This window comes from Engystomops pustulosus, chromosome 6 (assembly GCF_040894005.1).
Source record: "Engystomops pustulosus chromosome 6, aEngPut4.maternal, whole genome shotgun sequence".
NCBI lineage: Eukaryota > Metazoa > Chordata > Amphibia > Anura > Leptodactylidae > Engystomops > Engystomops pustulosus.
This window is the reverse complement of record NC_092416.1, coordinates 111,376,857-111,397,411: the sequence shown is the minus strand read 5'-3', so window position 1 is coordinate 111,397,411 and position 20,555 is coordinate 111,376,857. Positions and strand designations below refer to the sequence as shown.

Here is a 20,555-nt window from a genome sequence, read left to right as displayed (position 1 = left end):
GTTGTGGTCCAGCAGTCCCAGCAAATTTGCAAGGAGAACAGCTGGGTCAAGTCATCGCCATGCTCCAGCAGTTGCTTGTCACCCAGCATTTGCGCCAGTTTCCAGTGACTACTACTGCGACAACTCCTTCGACTTATCCTGCTACCCCGGCTTGTCAACCTGCCGCTGAACCAAGGCTCAGACTCTCTATGCCATACAAGTATGATGGGGACCCTAAGTTGTGCAGGGGCTTTAATGCCCAGTGTTCTTTGCACATTGAACTTATGCCATCACAGTTTGTCACTGAACACTCCAAAGTGGCATTCATTGTCAGTCTCCTCTCTGGGAAAGCCCTGGCTTGGGCTACCCCTCTTTGGGACAAAGGCGATCCAGTCACGGCTACCCACACAGCGTTCCTGGTGGAATTCGGGTCCATGTTTGAAGAACCCCCACAAGATTCCTCAGCTGAAACCACGCTGCTGAATCTATGCCAAGGGGACTTGTTCATAGGAGAGTATGCTGTTCCGTAGCCTGGCCTCGGAACTCTCTTGGAACAATGCAGCCCTGTCTGCAACGTTTAAAAAAGGACTCTCTTCGCAAGTAAAGAAAGGATTGGCTGCTCATGACCTGCCGTCTACCCTGAGTTGTCTCATCACCTTAGCCACTCGGATTGACGTGCGGTTTATGGAGCGTGCCGAAGAGCTACGTCCCAAGCAACCCCAAGTCCGTCCAAAACATCTACCTCGCCTGGCTCCTACTTTCCAAAGGCAGCTCCAGCCTCCAGTCATATCAGCTGCAGAAGAGCCTATGCAGTTGGACAGAACCAGACTCTCCTCCCAGGAACCCCCCAGGCAATGTCAGGAGAATCTTTGCCTGTATTGTGCCAGCCCTAAACACTTCAATGGGGCTCAGGTTCTGGACTCAGGTTGACCTTTGTGGATGCTGCCCTGGTCTCCTGGCATGACATTGCGGTGGTTCCTCTCGGGAAGCCTCTCGTTATTTCCTCAGTCAGTGGACAAATCCTGTCCGATCTGGTACCGTACTGAGCCAGTCTCTCTGAAAATTGTAGCTCTTCATAAGGAAAGTCTATCCTTCTACCTGCTGCCACTCTCCACCTCATCTCTCCTGCTGGGTCTCCCATGGCTGCAACTCCACGCACTGGTCCTTAAAGGACACCTGTCATCAGGTCTCTGCCACGAGTCCTGTCACCTCTACCTGTTGAAGCAGCTCACAAGGATCCCATCCCAGCCTTTATCTAGTTATTTCATACATTATTCATTGTAAAATCATCTATTCTTTATCATGTAAATGAGGCTGGTCACATGGTCAGAGGCAGTGATGTCACCCCTGTTACCCCTCCCCCTGCTCATGTCTGTGTGTGATGTATAGTGTGTGTGCTGCATCTGCTGACATGCTGCATCCTCCTAATATACAGGGGTGAGACACAGACATCAGCTACACATGAATCTGACATGTTCTGCTGTAACATGGCTGCCTGGAGCTGCTGTATCTCTCCTAAACACACACACATGCACACACAGGCTGTAGGGGGTGTGGCCACCAGCACCAGGAAGCACATTATTATACAGGCTGTCAGTCAAGCACTGGGGGTGTGGCTGTGCCTCCCACTCATGAATAGAGTGGACAGCTTGAATATGCTAATGCTTCATTGGACATTTCACAGGTCATTTGCATACAGCTTTAGGACCTCATTGCTTAGGTTTACAGGCATGTAGAGGGATAATGAAGGGATAGAGGCAATGCTCTCTAATGGCAGTTTATGAAAATATATTTAGTTTAGGGGGGTTATTTTGCATGACGGGTTCTCTTTAACTAGAAGACAGGGGAGATCCTTCGTTGGGAAGCAGAATGCCTGTCCCACTGTAAGGTGGCTCGTCTACCTGTCCTGGCTTCCTCCGTGACTTCCAAGTCAGGAGTAGGGCCTACCTACGTGTTATCAGGACTTTGCCAATGTGTTTTCAAAGAAACAAGCAGGGACTTTGCCACCACACCATCCCTATGATTATTAATAAGTACGCTGACCCCTCTTGAGTGTGTAGAGTACATGGAGTGCACCAATCCACGCCCTCTTAAGTCCCTGCAAGGAATCTGTGACTTAGTGGTTCTCCACCATGCACACCACTGCTGGCTGGTATTGCTGTATTGCATTAAAAACAGCGTAGCGCTTGGAAGAGTATGAATGCTTGCCACCCCTATGCAAAAAGCCAATGGCCAAAAATGAAGGATGGGGCACTAGTATCACCTCCTGGCAACGAGCAGAGTTTGCATGTGTAGTCTCTACCCCCTGGCAACGAGCAGAATGTGACTCTGTAAACCCCCTGGCATTGAGCAAAGTGTGCCTCAGTAAATCCTTCTGGTAACGTGCAGAGTGTGCCTCAGTAAGCCCCCCCCAGCAATGAGCAGAGTGAGCCTCTGTAATCCCCCCTGGCAAAGAGCAGAGTGCCTCTGTAAATCCCCCTGGCAAGGAGCAGAGTGTGCCTCAGTAAACCCCCCTGGCAACGAGCAGAGTGTGCCTGTGTGAACCCCCCTGACAAAGAGCAGAGTGTACCTCAGTAAAGCCCCCTGACAATGAGCAGAGTTTGTCTCAGGAAAGCCCCCTGACAATGAGCAGAGTTTGCCTCAGTAAAGCCCCCTGACAATGAGCAGAGTGTGCTTCAGTAAACCCCTCTGGTAACGAGGGTCAGATTGAATAGTCAGACAACAGGGTTCATATCTCAGGAACGGAAGGGGGCTAGGAGGAAAATTCATTTGCGTTGGTGAAAGGTCCTCTTTAAGAAATTTGACGTGAATCATGGCTGGATCATCTGGGTTTGCTGCCTCTATTGCTGATTAGGGACCAATTGCTTGGTAGAGTTATTGGCTGAACTCCATGGTATGGCATTATTGTGACCCTCCACATTCTGACTGTATGAAACCTATATATATGTTTGTAAACGCATGCGGTTTATTACCACATACTTTCAATTGTTCCGATATTGGTGTACGATTTGAAAGATCATATTGTGATAGCATTTTATTCTGTGGTATACACGAAGTTCAGTGATGGGGAGGGCAGCTTGGGTTAATAGACATCGAGGGAAGATGTAATGTGCATGTCTGTATCTATGTGTACAGATCCCTGATAGTAGTGTTCTAATAGAATGTTACCATTAGATCACTGCAACATGTGATCTGTATATAAAAACAGTAGAGGATACATAGGGGCAGATTTATCAAGTGTCTAAAAGTCAGAATATTTCCAGTTGCCCATGGCAACCAATCACTGCTCAGCTTTCATTTTACCAGTGCTCATGAATATTTTAAAGGGCAGCTGTGATTAGTTGCCTTGGGCAACTGGAAATTTTCTGACTTTCAGACACTTGATAAATCTGCCCCATAATGTTGCTAGATCGATAAAAACTCGTTTTCCCTTATTATCAAAAGGGTAAAAAAAAATGTATCTGTTTTTAGATGATGTGACTCTCCGCCGTAATTGTCAGGGTGTATGTTCGCTCCTCCAAGTTCCTTAAAGCTGCATGTTGCACCATACATTTGAAGACACTTCCATCATCCTCAGCTGCTGGTGTAAACTTCAAGAAGCTCAACATTAAATGGACACCATTGGTGTTAGTAACACAAAGAGAATGACAGACTCCTGTGTCAAGCTTGACATCGTCTTTGTACCAATCAGCTGATATATCCCTTGGAAAGAAGCTACTGATCTTACAGCTAAGGAGCATTTCTTGTCCGATTATAGGCTTCACTGGGTTAGCAACAATAAATTGTACCTCAGGGGGAGTTCCTGGGGAAAACAAACACAGTTAGATTTTTTAATAGAGGTAAGGGGAGTCGAGTATATAAAAGAATACTACATTACTAATAATCCACTGGCAGTAATAGGTTTTTATATGCAGTAAATAGTCTTGCATGCAAAGACTTAAATAAGTCACCAAATTGTTTGTCTCTACAAGGTTATATGTGTTACTAGTGTACACGTGCATATTCATCCAGACATAAATATTTTCTAAATGAGGAAAAGGAGACAAAGCTGCAGTCAACTTTCTGGGGTACCAGCTTATCTGCCATCAGATCTGTGGAGATTTTGCCATCTTCTGGCGCTAATAACTATTTCATAATTTTTGTGTACGGAGCTGTGGGTGGTGTCAACTCTTTGCAGATGTTGACCTGGGTGGGATTGGAACCCAGGATCCCAATGCTGCAAGGCAGAAGTGCCACCCACTCAGCCATCATGCTGCAATATTTCTCTCAGTCTCTATTTTTGCAGCCTTTATCTGCTTTTTACAGGATTTATTTTTCTCTCTATAATCCTGTAATGCCTCATAGCAAGCGTTTTAGCACCTCCTTATCTTTCTTGCTTATTGCTTTCCTTACAAGACTAGCTAGCCACCTTGGCTTTTTCTTGTTCCTCTTATGATTTTTCCCATATGTTATGTGTTTCTCACAAGACTTTTTTTTAGAATATGTGAGAAAAAGTCCAATGTTTTTTGGCGGGGGCTTTTGTCTTTGAGAACTTTGTCCCAGTTTATGCCTATAAGGTCTTGCCTTAGTTGCAGAAAATTTGCCCTTCTGAGTGTTGGTTGCCCCTCCACTAATGCTCTTAGTAAAGCATAATACAAAATCAACGATATTATGATCACTTTTACCCATGTTCCCCCCAACCTGTAATTTTGATACCCTGTTAGTTCTGTTGGTTAGGAGACGTGCGGTATCTTAATTTGAATTCGCCCACCTTTCAGGTGTTTCCACCAGGAAATGTATAAAAGGACAAACATGGACATGGATAGACATTCCATGATTAGGGAACGGCTAGACCGTTCGAAACGCGTAGGAACTATGGATTAACACTGTGTATAAATTTATATGACGCAATAAAAGTCTGAAAACTCATCGATGTTGGATGGAACACTGAAATTTTTTCTAATTTGTAATTTTGATACCCTGTTAGTTCTTTTGGTTAGAATAAGGTCGAGCAGTGCCCCCTCTTGTTGGTTCCAGGACTCGCGCTGCCCGGCCCCTGTCTGGAGTCATGGCACGGGTGCCCCCGCAATCCATGTTGCGGATCGTGGGTGCACCTGTGCTCCGCTGTCTGCTGCTGCCACTGCCCAGCTCCCCGGGTCAGTACTTGCCTGTCCCGGCTCCTGATGGCTCCGGCTCCTGACTCCGATCCCACTCCTGCTCGCCGACTAGGTCGCGCACCCCCTAGAGAGCCTGACTCTCTCAAGAATTTAAAGGGCCAGCGTCCTCCTTATTGGCGCTAGCATTCCCGGCTCGGCTATATAGCCTGGTGACTCCCAGCATTCCCTGCCGGATCTTCAGATCATTCTACTGAAGAGAAAGCCTCCCTGATCGTTTCCAGACGCCTCCGAGTTTCCTGAGCGTTTCCAGACGCCTCTGTGTTCCCATGTTCCTGTGGTGTTCCCGTGTTCCTGTGGTGTTCCCGTGTTCCAATCCTGTGGCGGTCCTATAATCCTGTGGTGGTCCTGTATTTCTGTGGCGGTCCTGTAATCCTGTGGTGGTCCTGTATTTCTGTGGCGGTCCGGTTATCCTGCAGTGGTCCAGTATCCTAGTGGTCTTCTGCGGTGCTGCCAGCCGTCCATCCGAGGTCCTGCCAGCCGTCCATCCGAGGTCCTGCCAGCCGTCCATCCGAGGTCCTGCCATCCCAAGGTCCTGCCATCCTGAGGTCCTGCCTTCCCGTAGTCCTGCCATCCTGAGGTCCTGCCTTCCCGTGGTGCTGCCCTCCCTGTGTCCCTACCTTGGCTGCCACCGCGGGTTTAGTCACACCCGTGGAGCGACCTGGTGGCTCCTTGCCACAGCAAGACCATCCTGCTTTGCGGCGGGCTCTGGCGAAGACCCAGGAGTCCACTCCGCTCTCGGGTTGCGACTGGCATCGTTATCTCCCGCGGACTTTAGTTATCGTTTAGTTATCGTTATCTCCCACTGACTTTAGTCCCAAAGGACTATTCCCATAGACTGTGACAAAAATGTTATTACCCTTTTTCCCTCCCCTTATCTCCACCCATAGGGACTCCACATTTTCATTTGCGTCACCCATGTCATCTCACAGGTCGGGCTTGGGGCAAGATTTCACATATAAACAAACCCCTCCACCTTTTTTATTTAAACAATCATTTCTAAAAAGACTATAACCATCTATAGTAACAGCCCAGTCATAGCTACTGTCCAGCCATGTCTCGCTGATACCCACTATATCATATTTGCTCTCCAGTTCCTCTATTTTGTTTGTGAGGCTTCTGACATTTGTGTACATACACTTTATATGGTTTTCTCTATCCCTATTCCTTTTGTTCTTATACCCCAATCTTATTCCAGCCCCCCTTCCTCCCCCATGGACTATGCCTCTTCCCAGCTCTCTATCCACACTGTCTTTTTGCTCTGCACAAGTGTAGTTGCCCTCCCCCCAAGTCTCTAGTTTAAACACTCCTCCAACCTTCTAGCCATTTTACAACCAAAACATCAGCACCTTCCACAATGAGGTGCAGTCCATCCCTACTGTAGAGCCTGTAGCCGACAAAAAAGTCAGCCCAGTTCTTCATGAACTCAAAGCCCTCCCTTCTGAAAAATAGTAAAAATTTAAAAAAATTTAAAATAAATTATGATAAAAAAACATAAAAATTCAAATCACCCCCCTTTCCCTAGAACTGATAGAAATATAAATAAACAGTAAAAATTATAAACACATTAGGTATCGCCGCAATCGAAAATGCCCGATCTATCAAAATATAATAATAATGGTTTTCATTGCGTCTAACCCCGTAACGTAAAATAGCGCTCAAATTCGAAAATGCGCCCAAATATTTGCCATTTTGTAAAATATAAAAAATTCAATAAAAAGCGATCAAAAGTTTGTACAGTCCTAAATATAGAAGCATTAAAAACGTCATCAAAAGTCTTACAAAATGAGACCACTCACAGCTCCGTACACCAAAGTATAAAAAAATTATTAGTGCCAGAAAATGGCAAAATCCCCAATTTTTTTTTGTACAGGAGGTTTTAATTTTTGTAAATGTATGAAAACATTCTAAAACCTATACAAGTTATCTCTGTGATCGTACTGACCCAAAGAATAAAGTAGAAATGTCATTTGGGGCGCATGGTGAAAACCGTAAAATCCAAGCCCACAAGAAAACAACGCAAACGCAGTTATTCACCATTTTCACTGCATTTGGAATTTTTTTCCTGCTTCCCAGTACATGACAAGGAATATTCCATACCATCACTACGAAGTGCAATTTGTTACGCAGAAAACAAGCCATCACAGAGCTCTGTAAATGGAAAAATAAAAAAAAAAGTACTACAAAAAAAAAATCTATTCTCTTGGCACCTTTAAGATGTCTTTGTAATTGAGAGGAAGAGTGGCGCACAACAGATTTGCCTGTGTGAGCCACTCTGCAGGACACAGGTTGACGTGACGTTATCACGCACGCCGGCCTCTGTCCTTTCACAATCATTGCGGCTGCCTGTGGGAGAAGATGAGGAGGAAGTGACAGCAGCGCCGTGGGAGCGCTGGGGCTGTAGTTTAAGGGTGATGCCACACTTAGCATTTTTGGTCAGTTTTTAAGCATGCATTTTCAGTCCGTTTAAAAAAGCATGTGCTTTTGACCATTTTTGACCGTTGTTCCCAATTATCTTAATAGATAAACAGGTTGTAAGCAGCCAAACGCATGGAAAACAGTCAAAAACTGATGCGTTTTAAGAGGACTGAAAACGCATGCTGAAAAACGGACCAATGCCATGTGTGGCAACACCCTAAATGTAACTTTTACAGGTTTTTTTACAGGGCGTTGCTATGTGCTGGTGGAGGAGGGAGGGGGGGCTGTGTAGCATGTTGGGGAGGGGGGAGCTGTGTACCATGTGGGGGAGGGGGAGCTTTATACCATGTGGGGGAGGGGAGCAGTGTACCATGTGGGGGAGGGGGAGCAGTATACCATGTGGGGTTGGAGAAGCTGTGTACTGTGTGCTAGAGAGGGGTTGTATATACACTATCTACATAGGGATTGGTGTGGTTGCATATAATTAAATGAATGCATCTGTAATTAGGGGCTAGATTTTTAATTAATCGGGCTATATATGGAGCAATGTATATAATTGGGGCTAGATTTTTGATTAAGGTGTCTATATATAGAGTAATGTATATAATTGGGGAGTATATATTTGTGGTTCAATAATGTTTTATTTAATGTGCACATTGATATGTATAATAAATTGTGACAAGCAATTCAAGAGTAGTGGCATCATTATGTTGAAGGCTTAGAATGGCAAGATTGAGTGCATACTGAAATTGAATGTATTGGAACAGTAAAATAAAAAAAAGGAGAAAAACTGTCACGGTCCAAAACAAAAGAGACCATGAACAATAACTCAAATAACATAGCACAGACAACATAGAGACACAGGACAACATGGGGGGTAGGATAGAGAGGGATGCGTGTGAAAAGACGGAGGGGAGGGGGTAGGGGGGCTGTCTTAGACCCAGGAATTGAGCTTTAGGGTGCTTAGTCACTGGTTTGTAGCCAAGTTTCCATGGCCGGCTGGGTTCTAAAGGAGATCCAGGGACTCCATGTTTTATGGAAATTGTCGTGTTTGCCCTCATCACTAGCCTTTAATTCCTCCATATGTAAGATTGCATTAAGTGCTTCTACCCACTGTGTTTTAGTAGGCGGGTTGGGGGATCTCCATAGCCTTGGGATTATTTGCCTAGTCGCCACCAAAAAGTGACGAGGTAGACTTTTTTTGAATTTGGAGATAGTCCCTGAGAATATAGAAAGAAGGGCTAACTCAGGTGACGGATCTATGCCTGGTGGGCATACGTCTTTGTACAGATTGAAGATTTCCCTCCAGAGTTTATGAATCGGAGGGCAATCCCACCATAAGTGTAGCATGTTGCCTTCTGATTCTCCACAGCGCCACCACAGGGGAGAAACTTCTGGGAACATTCTATGCAGTTTTGCAGGCGTTCTATACCATTGAGATACAATTTTGTAATTAAGTTCTTGAAGGCGGCAAGAGACTGAGGCCTTGTGGGTTGAGATAAGTGCCTTTTGCCATTGCTCAAGTGAGAAAGACTTATTGAGGTCCCTCTCCCATGAAGCAGTAAATGACGGCAGTTTGTCCCCCGCACCCCCCCCCCGCACCAGCATAGCATAGACCAAGGAGATTGTGTGGATAGGAGGAGAGGAGTCCATACACAATTCTTCAAACGGGGTAAGGGTGGTAGAGAGTACTGTACGGCCCAAGGAGTTGACAAATTTATGAACCTGAAAAAATTGTAACTATCTAGAAGGAGCTAGGCCGAGTGCTGTTGTTACATCGGTCATGGCACGAATCCCCTGCTCGTTAACTATACTGCGTACCCTAGGTAGCGGAGTTTGTGGATCTGAGGGAGCATTTTGTAAGTCGGGCACGTCAGGATTGTCTATGAGCAGGGTGAGGGTCCCTGATACTGTAATCAAGTTAGTAAGTCGCATAAATTTGCGCCAGGTTTTAAGTAAAAGCGTTATGAGGGGGGAGACAGTGATATTTCGTATTGAGGTGCTTGGGGCATGTGTGTGATTTGACTCTAGCGCCATTTCAACCCATAGTTTGGAAGTACGTTTGTGGAATAAGTCAAGTATGAACGTGGCGATGGAGGCCCTATGATAAGAGCGAAAATCAGGTAGTCCGGTGCCCCCATCTAATTTGTTGAGGCTTAGTACAGATTGTCTAATGCGCGGCCTTGATGAGTGCCAGACAAAGGTTTGTGACATCCGCCTAAGTTGATCGAAGAAGGACCTTGGTAAAGGAATGAGGATGGTCTGAAACAAGTAGAAGAGGCGTGGTAGTATGTCCATTTTTTGTATATTGATTCTACCGAACCATGATACAGTCAGTTTGGACCATTTTTCTAGATCCTTCTCAATAGTTTTTAACAGTGGTGCATAGTTTAAATTAAATAGAAGATTTAGGTCTGAGGATATGTTTGTTCCCAGATAGCGTATAGCGGGCCTGGCCCATTTAAATGGGAAAGTGGATTCCAAATGTACCTGTTCGGGTTGGGGTAGGGTGATGTTAAGCATTTCAGATTTAGGGTAGCGATGTTGTTGGGGACGTTACGTATAGAAGAAGGTCGTCTGCAAAAAGAGAAAGCTTACAATCCCGCTGACCCATCCGTCAGACCTGTGATGTCAGGGTTTGATCTTATGGCGTTTGCCAGTGGTTCCATCGCCAACAGGTACAAGAAAGGAGAAAGAGGGCATCCCTGTCTTGTCCCGTTGGCGATGAGGAAGGGGTCTGAGAGAGAGCTGTTAACTCGCACCCGTGCTCTGGGTTTGTGATAAAGTGCCATGATACCCTGTAACATCTTTGGACCGAGGCCTATCCTTCGTAGGACCGCCTCTAAAAATAGCCAGCGGACCCTATCGAAAGCTTTCTCGGCATCCACAGAAAGAAGGCAAAGGGGGGTGGTTTTCCGTTGGGCATTCGCTATCATGGAGATTGTTTAGGCCGTATTATCTCGTGCCTCCCTTCCAGGCACAAACCCCACCTGATCTCTGTGTATAAGGTTCGAGATGAGAGGTTGCAAGCGGAGTGCCAGCATTTTGGCATATAATTTAACATCTATATTCAGTAAGGATATAGGTCTATAATCTCCGCAAGAAGTTAAAGGCTTGCCAGGTTTTGGCAATACGGTGATGGTGGCCTGTAGTGTGTGTGCCCGGAAGGGAGTTCCCCCTGCTACTGCATTAAAAGTTTTTAGGAGCATGGGTGTTAAGTCTTCTCCAAATAGCTTAAAAAAACGTGGAGTGAGGCCATCCGGCCCCGGACTTTTCCCAGCCTTAAGGTCCTTGAGGACTCAAGTGCGTCTCTCGCCTCGGAGGGTATAGGGAGGGGAGCGTGCTGATCAAGGTATTCCATAATTTCCCTAGGGGTAGGTTGTGGTAGGTTATGTCGGAGGGTGAATGTACCTTTCCCTTGAGGGGGGAATCGATAGAGAGGATGTGGGTGCGAGCCATTCTGGGGTGTAGAGCTCTGGCTAGCCAGGTTCCGCACTTGTCCCCATACCTCTGCATACCACTTGTCCCCAGCCTCTGCGCATGCGATCACGCGCAGATTGGGTTTTTTGGTCTAAAATTGACAAGATTTGTTGGCGGATAGTAGATAGGTTTGCTTTGACTAAGTCGGAAGGGGAAGCTTTATTAGTGTCTTCCAGCCTACCCAACTCCGTCAAAAGGGATTTAAGTTTGAGTGTGCGTTCTTTTTTTAGGCGTGAACCATGGTTCATCAGGATACCTTTTATGTCAAATTTTAGGCCTTCCCATTTGAGTGTGGCATTAGAGGAGTCTACGGTATGTTGTAGGGGAAAGGACTGTATGGCTGCCTTTATGTCTGATATGCATAGGGCATCACTTAATAAGTTATCGTTTAGCCGCCAAGAATATTGTCTTGAGGATTGGGCCACTAGTGTAAGTGACCCCATGACTGGAGCATGATTGGACCATAGAAAGCCATCGATCGAGCAACGTGGACCTAAATCTAAGAGGTGGTGTGAAATGAAAAGGTGGTCTAGTCTATGGTAGCTATTGTGGGCTGTAGAGTGGAATGTGAAATCTTTTATCTCAGGGTGAAGGATTCTCCATAAGTCTACTAGTTGCATATCCCTCAGTGATCTCCTTAGTCTACGCAGCCGCACGGATGAGATGGAGGACTTACCAGTCATCGTATCTTGGAGAGGATCAAAGGCAAGGTTGAAGTCGCCTCCTAGCACAATCTGGGTACCGTCTGCAAATTCAGCCAGTTCCCGGAGCGTTCGGATGCCAAAATCGACTTGGCCCTGGTTGGGAAAGTACATATTAGCAATTGTATAGATTCTATTTGCAAATGAAATTTTTAAAAAAAGGAATCTGCCCTCTGGGTCGGATTTGGAATCAAGAAGGGTGTGTTGGAAGGTTTTATGCAAGGCTATGGATACCCCACCTGCTTTACGTGTTGGGTTTGGTGCCAGACTGAGTAGTGTGAGGTTGGGCATTTCGGTATATTTAGGGAACTAAAGTGAGTTTCCTGGAAGAGGACAATCATTACCCTTTTACGGTGCATTCGGTATAGGATTTGGCCTCTTTTATTTTATTATGGAGCGTTGACACCTCTAGAATTAAAAGTGCAAACAGAGAGGGAGGACATGATTGTCAGCCAATCTCTTGGTTCTTTGAAAAGGAGAATGTGCTGGTGGGGAGCACCAATAGGAGGACACAAGAGGGAGGAAGGGATATATCGGGGTCAGACAAAAGACTATGGACAACACAAGTAGCCTAGTAAGAAAGAAAAGGAAAACTGTGGCAGGTATGAATCTCCTGCACCGTTATTTCTAATTGCTATAGAAGGGATAAGCTAAGCGAGCCACAGGGGCTACGGTTCCCTCTCGGGGCGAAGGAAGCAAATGACCAAGAGAGCCCCCGGCAGGGCCCGCTCGTGGCAATGCGCCCAAGAGGGCGGTCATGTATCCGCAGGACAAGGTAGTTGCATAGTCCAAATGTAAAGAAACGTAGAGGCAGAGTAGGTTTCTGAGCAAGGCGACTTGTGAAAGTCCTTCAGGTGCCTCTTGAATAACTCTCCCGTGCGTAGGGAGAGATCAGGTCAAAGTTCAGCGTTGAGTAGACTTCGGGCGTTTAGGCTCTCTTCTTGGTTTAGGCTCCACCGTTCTCCACTCGGGTCTTGGTGGTTGGACAGGTAGAGAGGGTGGCTTGGGCCAGTCTGGTAGAGAGATCATGGGTAGTTCGAAGATGCCCAAGAAATTCGGGAGGTCTCCCAGTGAGCGGAAAATTGCGGTCTTCCCCCCGTTGCGGGCTATAAGTTGAAAGGGGTACCCCCAGCGATATGCAATGTTTCTTTCTCTCAGCACATTGAGCAGTGGTTTGAGTGCTTTACGAAGCTGTAGTGTGCGTAGGATGGACAAGGGAGATCCCTTAAATGACAGTGGTTCTGCGTCTCTGGCACCTTTCAGGATGGCTTCCTTATCTTTGAAAAAGTGAATACGGCATATAATGTCGCGAGGTCTCGCGGGGTCAGCCGATTTCGGGCCTAAAGACCTGTGGATGCGGTCAATTTCAATGGGCGACTCCGCGGCTGTTTTAGTAAGGAAGAGAAGAAATCTTGTGCCCAAGCATCTAGGTGTGATGGCTCAATGTCCTCAGTGAGGCCCCTAATTCGAAGGTTATTGCGCCTGTGTCTGTTCTCGATGTCATCGATATGGGTTAAGATATCAGAGATCCTCCATAACACCCTAGCACCCACGTGGTGAATTTCTTGTTTTATATCCTCCATGTCCCTCTTGTGGGACGCTTTCAGCTTTAGTAGCAAATTTTCCAAATCTCCCTTTGTAGGGATAGAGCGAAGGTGAGCTTGCCAGTCCCAGTTTTGCTCATCACAAGCCTGACTGTTAGGGAGAGCAGCTTGGTTGGAGGAGACTGGCGACCCCTGGTGGCAGGCCATGGAGATGTAGAAGGAGACTGTGAGGGGCTGAAGGTAAGGGATGGGGAGGAATCTAGGCGAGGAGACATTGAGGGACCTCTTGGGTTTCCTGGGCATGCTGGTGTGGCTAGTATTTCATATAGGGAAGCAGACCTACCCCCTGTAGCAGCTGGAGTCTTCTGGGTTGCCTGCAAGGCAGCCCGAGATGGCAGTGGGGGAAAGTCTTTCTCCAGCGCGGGCGAGTTTGGAGCCGGTGTCATATGCCCTTTAGCCAGTGGGGCCCCCTGAGTGGCAGCGGGGGGCTCATCTGGGATGTGCCCGGGAGTGGGGTGCAGCGAGGATGCTGCGGACATTGGCGGTAAGGCGCCGGAGAGAGGAGGCGGCTGTGTGTCTGGTGCCGGGCGGGCGGCAGCTTCCTGTGAGGAGCGCGTCGCCGCCATCTTAAGTTCAGCTGCGGGATCTTCGGGCAGAGTGGGTAAGCCCAGAAACTCCTCCATAGAGCTCTGTTGCAGCTCCCGAGCTCCCTGTTTCCTGGTGCCGGCTCTTTTGGGTCCCATGTGCGGAAACCGGTTCGGTGGGTATGTCCTGCGGGGTTGATTTTGGCGAGCGGGCGACGGAGCTCGGTAGCAGCACATCCTACTCGGCCATCGGCAAGCCATGCCCCTCCGGGAGTATATTTTTGGAGTCTGTAGACGGGCTTTATATTAATTATGTGGACCTGTAAATAATCAGTTCAGGAACTCTGGTATATATAAGTTGTGGGCACTGTACATACTATAATTTATTAAGGGGATTATATGAACAATATTTTAATAGTTTTTTAGAGATTTTTTCAATTTTGGCCTCAGACAGCAAAAAGGCTAGAAATGGCCCTGGGTAGGTTTAATTAAAATTACTCTTTATCCCTCTCAGCAATTTTGTTTTCCTGTGGAAAACCCCTTTCATTTCATACTCCTAAATTCCTTTAACCCAAAAAATAACAATTGCGATTAAGATTTTTTTCTATGCTGTCTGCTACAATGATACCTTTTGTGTTGATTTCATAGGTCAGCTCCTCTATTGTCCGCAGGCTAGTGTGAGTGATCTGACAGGTATACATCACTCCTTCCTCCTCCTCTGTCAGGGTAAGACATATTTGGCTCCAGATGCTGTAAAAATCATTTTCACAAGGAAAAGGCCCAAACTGTGCAACACTGCTCTGGACTTGGCCATTTCGTAACCATGTTACAGCTATTGGTTTTGGATAGAACCTTTCAACAATACAGCTCAGTGTCAGTTTTTCTCCTCTACTAGGATCATGTGGCCAGCTGGTAATGTAAGTCTTCTTAGGGCGCACTGAAAAAAATAGGAGATCTTTTTTTTTAGAAAAAGTTTCACTATTTTCAAGATGTATTTGCTTCCTGTGTTCTCCTGTTGCTCCATAAACTTTATATAATCAAGGCCCTCAGAATAATATGATATACCATCATATACTGTATCAGCTAATGAGGATGGAAATATGTAGCACATCGGCAGAAAGCAGTACCGGTAAATAGAATTCTGAGAATTATATGATTAAAGACAGTCTTGAAGATTGTCTTGATTGACATCATCCTCAAAATCAATGTGCATATCAGGGAAATTTACATTCACAAATAGTTGGGGGAAAGAGCAAGAATCATTCTGAATTATCTGTGCTGTGCCTTTGAAGATTTACTGTCTGTTTAACATCACAATTCTCCCCTTTGTGACCACTTATGCCTCCTACTGGCCACAGTGGAAATTTGACTGCCAAAACCAAAGTGTAAAGAATGCAGGAACAATTTCCATAGACAGGTATGTGGCTTTTTTTTTACTCTGGCTGCCCAGGGATATTCCAATATAAATTAAACTCCCCTAAACTCTTAGTGATAGAAATAATTTACCTTGGCATAAAGTGAAAGAAAAGTCTGCAAACCAACTGTATATGTACTATAGTTTACCTATATCCCATCCACCTCCCCCCAGGGTTCATATGTTACATTCACAAGGCACCTGACTGCTGCAGGCTGTCAGGTCGCATTCACACAGAGCTTTGAGTTGTGTTTACACTGTGTTAACATTGGATTTACCAGGTGTTTACATTACATTAATTTAATGTAAATACAATGAAAAACTTATGTTTACATTCTGTACACATAGATTGCAATGTGTTAAGAAATGCTGTGTGTGAATGTGTCTTCAGGCTGAAAAAAGATGTCCAATTATTAGCTTGTTAACCTGCATAATTGTACAAGCATACAGTGGGTACGGATAGTATTCAAACCCCTTTAAATTTTTCATATGTCTTGAACTGAGGAGAGGCTTCCGTTGGCACAAATAAAGCACTGGTGGAGGGCTGCAGTGATAGTTGATTTTGTGGAACTTTCTCCCAATTTCCTACTGCATCTCTGTAAGCCAGCCACAGTGATCTTATGGTTCTTCTGTAACTCTCTCACCAAGGCTTTTCTCCTAGTTTGGCTTAGATTGAGGAAAGATTCTGGCCCAGATTGAGGAAAAGTCTTGGTTGTCCCAAACTGCTTTCATTTAAGGATTATGGAGGCTACTGTGCTCTTAGGAACCTTGAGTGCTGCAGAAATTATTTTGTACCCTTGACAAGATCTGTGCCTTGCCACAACTCTGAGCTGATTCTGAGCATTGGGCATTTCCTTTGACTTCATGATTCTCATGTGCTCTGACATGGTGACATGTGAGGTATGTGCCTTACCTAATTAAGTCCAATCAGTTTAATAAAACACAGCTGGAATCCAATAACTGAGTAGAACCATCTCAAGGAGGATCAGAAGGAAATGGACAGCATGCTAGTTAAGTGTCACAGCAAAGGGTCTGAATACTTATGACCATGTGATATTTTAGATTTTCTTGTTTAATAAATAATCAAAAATATCTACATTTCTGCATTTTTTCTGTTAAGATGGGGCGAAAAGTGCTGTGAGGGTAATGATATGTGCATGTGCCAACTAGGGAATTGTTGATACATGAAATCCAAACCATCTGAACACCTACCTGCTACTTTAATGTGGCTCTCCCTTCTGGTTTTAGCTCCCAGGGCTTTGTGGCGCACTGCACAAACTAGTTTGGCTCCATCATCCGCGACTGAGGGGATGTATGACACCTGGGAGATGGTATTAAATAGGTTTCCATGTTTGCTGATTGGGTGACTCGCATGGCTGGTGATATCAGTAGCCTGCAGCAGAGGGCCATCTTCATGGTGACCGCTTCCCATCCTTTGGCTGCTCTTTTCAATGTACCAGCAAATGTTCACTGCTTTAGGCCTGAAGCCACTGATGTTACATATGGCTACCATCTTCTCGTCTGCCATATTTAGGTCTGGCAGAATGAGTTCTGACACTCGTGGAGGCACTGAAAGACAGTAAATCAGTTTTCTATTACACAACATCTTGTACAGTCCCCAGTCACAGATGACCAGCAAGATCAGTGCAAGAGCACTAGAAGATCAGACAATGATATCACACATAAATGTAAAGATGTTTCTCTTGTCTCAATTCTGCGAATGTAGGATTTTTTAAAAGATAATCTTGATAAGCAATATTACCTGATGCTAGAAATTTCCAGTATAAAATTGCAGATGCCAGAAGTATCACAAACCCCATCACCAGTGTAGTGACAATGAGGGCCACCATACCAGGGGCCTGAAGAACTGCTAAAGAAGAAAGAATAACACATCGTTATTTCTTGTCAATGCACAGATAAGTTTGTGCTCCATGAGGAATCTTATATTTTGCCCCATTTTGCAATATGAAGTTGCTTATTGCTTGCTTAGGGTTCATTCACACTGCCTTCTGCGGGGGACATACATGCAGCCGCAAATCTGCAGCCGCATATACATCCCCATAGACCGCAATGGTGGTACGGTGGCAGTACGGTGCCACACATTTGTGGCACAGTTCCCCACCGCACCCCAGGAAAAGATAGAACATGCTCTATCTTTTGCCTGGTGTGCGCCATGCGCCGCTGTTTCCTATGGAGGGAAGAAGGGACACCTCCCCCTCCTTTCCAGCACACGGCGGTATGCTCGCACGGCGGGCATACCGCGTGTGAATGCAGCCTTAAGCAGTAATGTTTTTTTCTTGGACAATTCACATTATTAATTAATAAATGTGTTTAGCCCTTAAAAGGATTTTCCCAACAAGCAAGTTAGGCCCTATCCATAGGATAGGGCCTAACTTGCTGATCAGTGGGGGTCTTGACAATCTCCATCACCTCCATAGAGATGACGGGAGCAGAACGGACATGCACACTCATCTCGGGGAGCGACCTCGGACCCCCCGTTCTCATGATCTGTAGGGGTCTCATCACTGAGAATTATGTTAGGACCATTTTAGTAAGCTCTGTGCAGCGTAGCATAATCTGTTTGCGCTATATAAAGCATCATTATTAGGCCCGATCCTGTGGATCGGGCCTATCTTGTTTGGTGGGAATGCCCCTTTAACTGGAGGGTGTCTTTTGGAGACATAAACTATCTGGGTGTAAAGTGTCATCCTAGTTTACATATTATTGAACATGTTTTATCACATTTCAGCATTACATGAGCTCTCTAAAGTGCTTGCTCACTTACCAGTGAGGTGAATGGTAGTGCCTTTCCTCAATGGCTCTGAAAGTGATTGGTGTTTAACCTCACAGAAGATCACACTACCATCATCTTCTTTGGCAAACAGTATTGAAATCTGGCTTTCAACCATAAAGGTTCCATTTTCGATCTGAAAAGGGATTCCTGTGCAGATATCCTTCTTAAGGACGATTTCTTTTTTCTTTTTCACAATCCATTTTATATCGAGATCATTTGGATAGAAATAACTGAGTTTACAGATAAAAGTCTTCAACTCCCCACTGGTCAGGTGAGGGTTCTCTGGTAGCAGGTTGACCATGGGCTGCGCTGTTCATAATACCAGTTAAAGAGATTATACAGATGTCCAAGGTTACACCCCAATAGATATAGTCTCAAATTCTGATAAATTATTATGCACAAATCTACTGCTTAACAGTTAGCTCTGAAACTGCCATAGTGCTACCGTATACCTATTGCCTCCTGATGAACATTTACATCTATAGAGCTAGAGACATGGATAATGAACAGAAAGAGGGAATTGGCAATATGGAGGGGTAGGTTGATTGGTAGTCAAACAGCCTTATGGCTAAGAATGTAGAACCTAGCTGTTTTTTGGTTTGGTATTCAAAGTGGAATTATTACAATTTTTTCAATGACATTTCTATATGCAGCAGACAAGGACAATTTTCTTTCTTTTTTTTACTTTACCTTTCAATAGCGACATTCATACATTTATACAGTCAACAAAGCCATAAGGGGTTTTATTTTTTGGGTTAATTGAAGCCGTATTCACACACAGCGATTTTTAACAAATTAACACAATGGGAGTTATTTATCATTTATAATAACATGATATTAGGCTAATAAAAATATGCCGGCTGCACCGAGTGTGCAGGCCCCGGGACAGGTATGCCCCCGGCCAGATGGGCCTTCCCCCCTTCACGCCCCTGGTGTGGAGGTGGCAGAAAGGGGGAAATAATCACAAGTGCTAGCAGGAAGCCCTGATAAAAACCCCTTAATATGTTGATAAATAACAACAGTGAATTTAAATTAAAAAAAAAATTTAATTCCTTTATCGGTATGACATGCAGTAAGTGTCCTCCCAATACTACTCAGGACACTTTGCGGATTCCTGCACCTACACCATCTAATATCAATGCAATGTTGTTTTTTAAGATCTGCTCTTTGTATCACTGAGACTCACTACTAGTTACCTGCAACTTTAAGGACCATCTTAGCTTCCCCAACCTCTGGAGGTATTAGCACAGTGCAGGTGTACTCTCCTTCATCCTCCAGCGTCAGGTTGGGCAGATATAATGAGCCATTGCCAGTCTCAAGGAGCTTGTAATCCATGAAGCTTTGAGGGCGCTGGATACTTATATTAGCGCCATCAAACACATACACTGGTCTCATCACACTGCCACGCTTTACCATCCAACTTACAGCAACATCTTCAGCCCTGATGGGTTCCCGCAATTTGAAATAACAATGGAGTAAAATGTCACTATGCACCAGGACCAGAGACTGCTGACCAATGGTCATGACCTCCAGGCATTCTGGAATGAAATACAAATTAGAGTCTCTTTAAATAAACATAGCACACTGACTTCTAAAGTTTGATTGCATAATCATCAAAACAGCAAGTGAAATTCAAAGGTCTATAGAGAACAAAACAACATACCTGTCAACACACACATAACACTCAGGACAACAATTCTCGCCATGAGACACCACCCTTGCAAACCTGGACTCTGATCATATGCAATCTTCACCTGGGAGGAGACAGCAAAGAATTCCAGAGCCTGGATCCCTGGCATTAATGTACAAGCGTGGTTTATTGCATTTCTGTTCACATAGCAAACACTGTGAACAACATTCTACAGCTTAATACGGGAGCGGCTGGCTATTGCGGCCTAAGGCACGCTGTTGTCAAGGTGCTTGGTATGGGGACTGGAGGGCTGTCCTACAGCCTGGCAGGTCTCCAGCAGGTGGTGTGTGCAACAAATAAGGAGGGAGAGGCTCATCTACTGGTTCTTCTATGGGGCAACCCCTGAGTGTCTGTAGGATAATTCCCTGGGTAATGGATGGGAAAGCCCATGGTGTTAAGCAGCTGTATCCAGGGATCAGATGGAGGTAACGTTCTGCAAATCCACTTACAGTTCTTTATTGAATTCCACACAGCAGGCAACGGGCCAAACACGATTAACATTGGATTCTGGTTACTGGAGTGGTCATGGAGAGTGTTGTCACGCAGGAATGTTGCACCAGCCTGATAGTAGATGCAGGCTGGCATAGCTAAGGAGGAGCTGTGTCCAAATTGTGGAAGCTGCAGCTCTTGAATAGAGTCTCCTGGGATTAGAACCTGTGGCCGCACTGAAGTTGTGCTGCTCACACTGTCTCTCTCTTCACATTTACAAAAAAGGTCCCTGGGGACCTCACTGAGACCCATTGGTCTAAAACTTAACTTTTAATATGTTCAAACAATAAAAAGTCTTATTTGGATTGT

General features: G+C 45.3%; 1 gene segment (V, D, J or C); it reads right to left on the bottom strand.

Annotated features, from left to right (window-relative positions):
- Positions 1 to 2,495: 2,495 nt before the first annotated feature.
- Positions 2,496 to 19,913, bottom strand: LOC140064082 (Ig gamma-2 chain C region-like). The segment is given in 6 exon segments: positions 2,496 to 3,781; positions 16,486 to 16,842; positions 17,036 to 17,143; positions 18,059 to 18,376; positions 19,264 to 19,605; positions 19,731 to 19,913. Coding segments are annotated over 6 exon segments (1,596 nt in total).
- Positions 19,914 to 20,555: the final 642 nt, after the last annotated feature.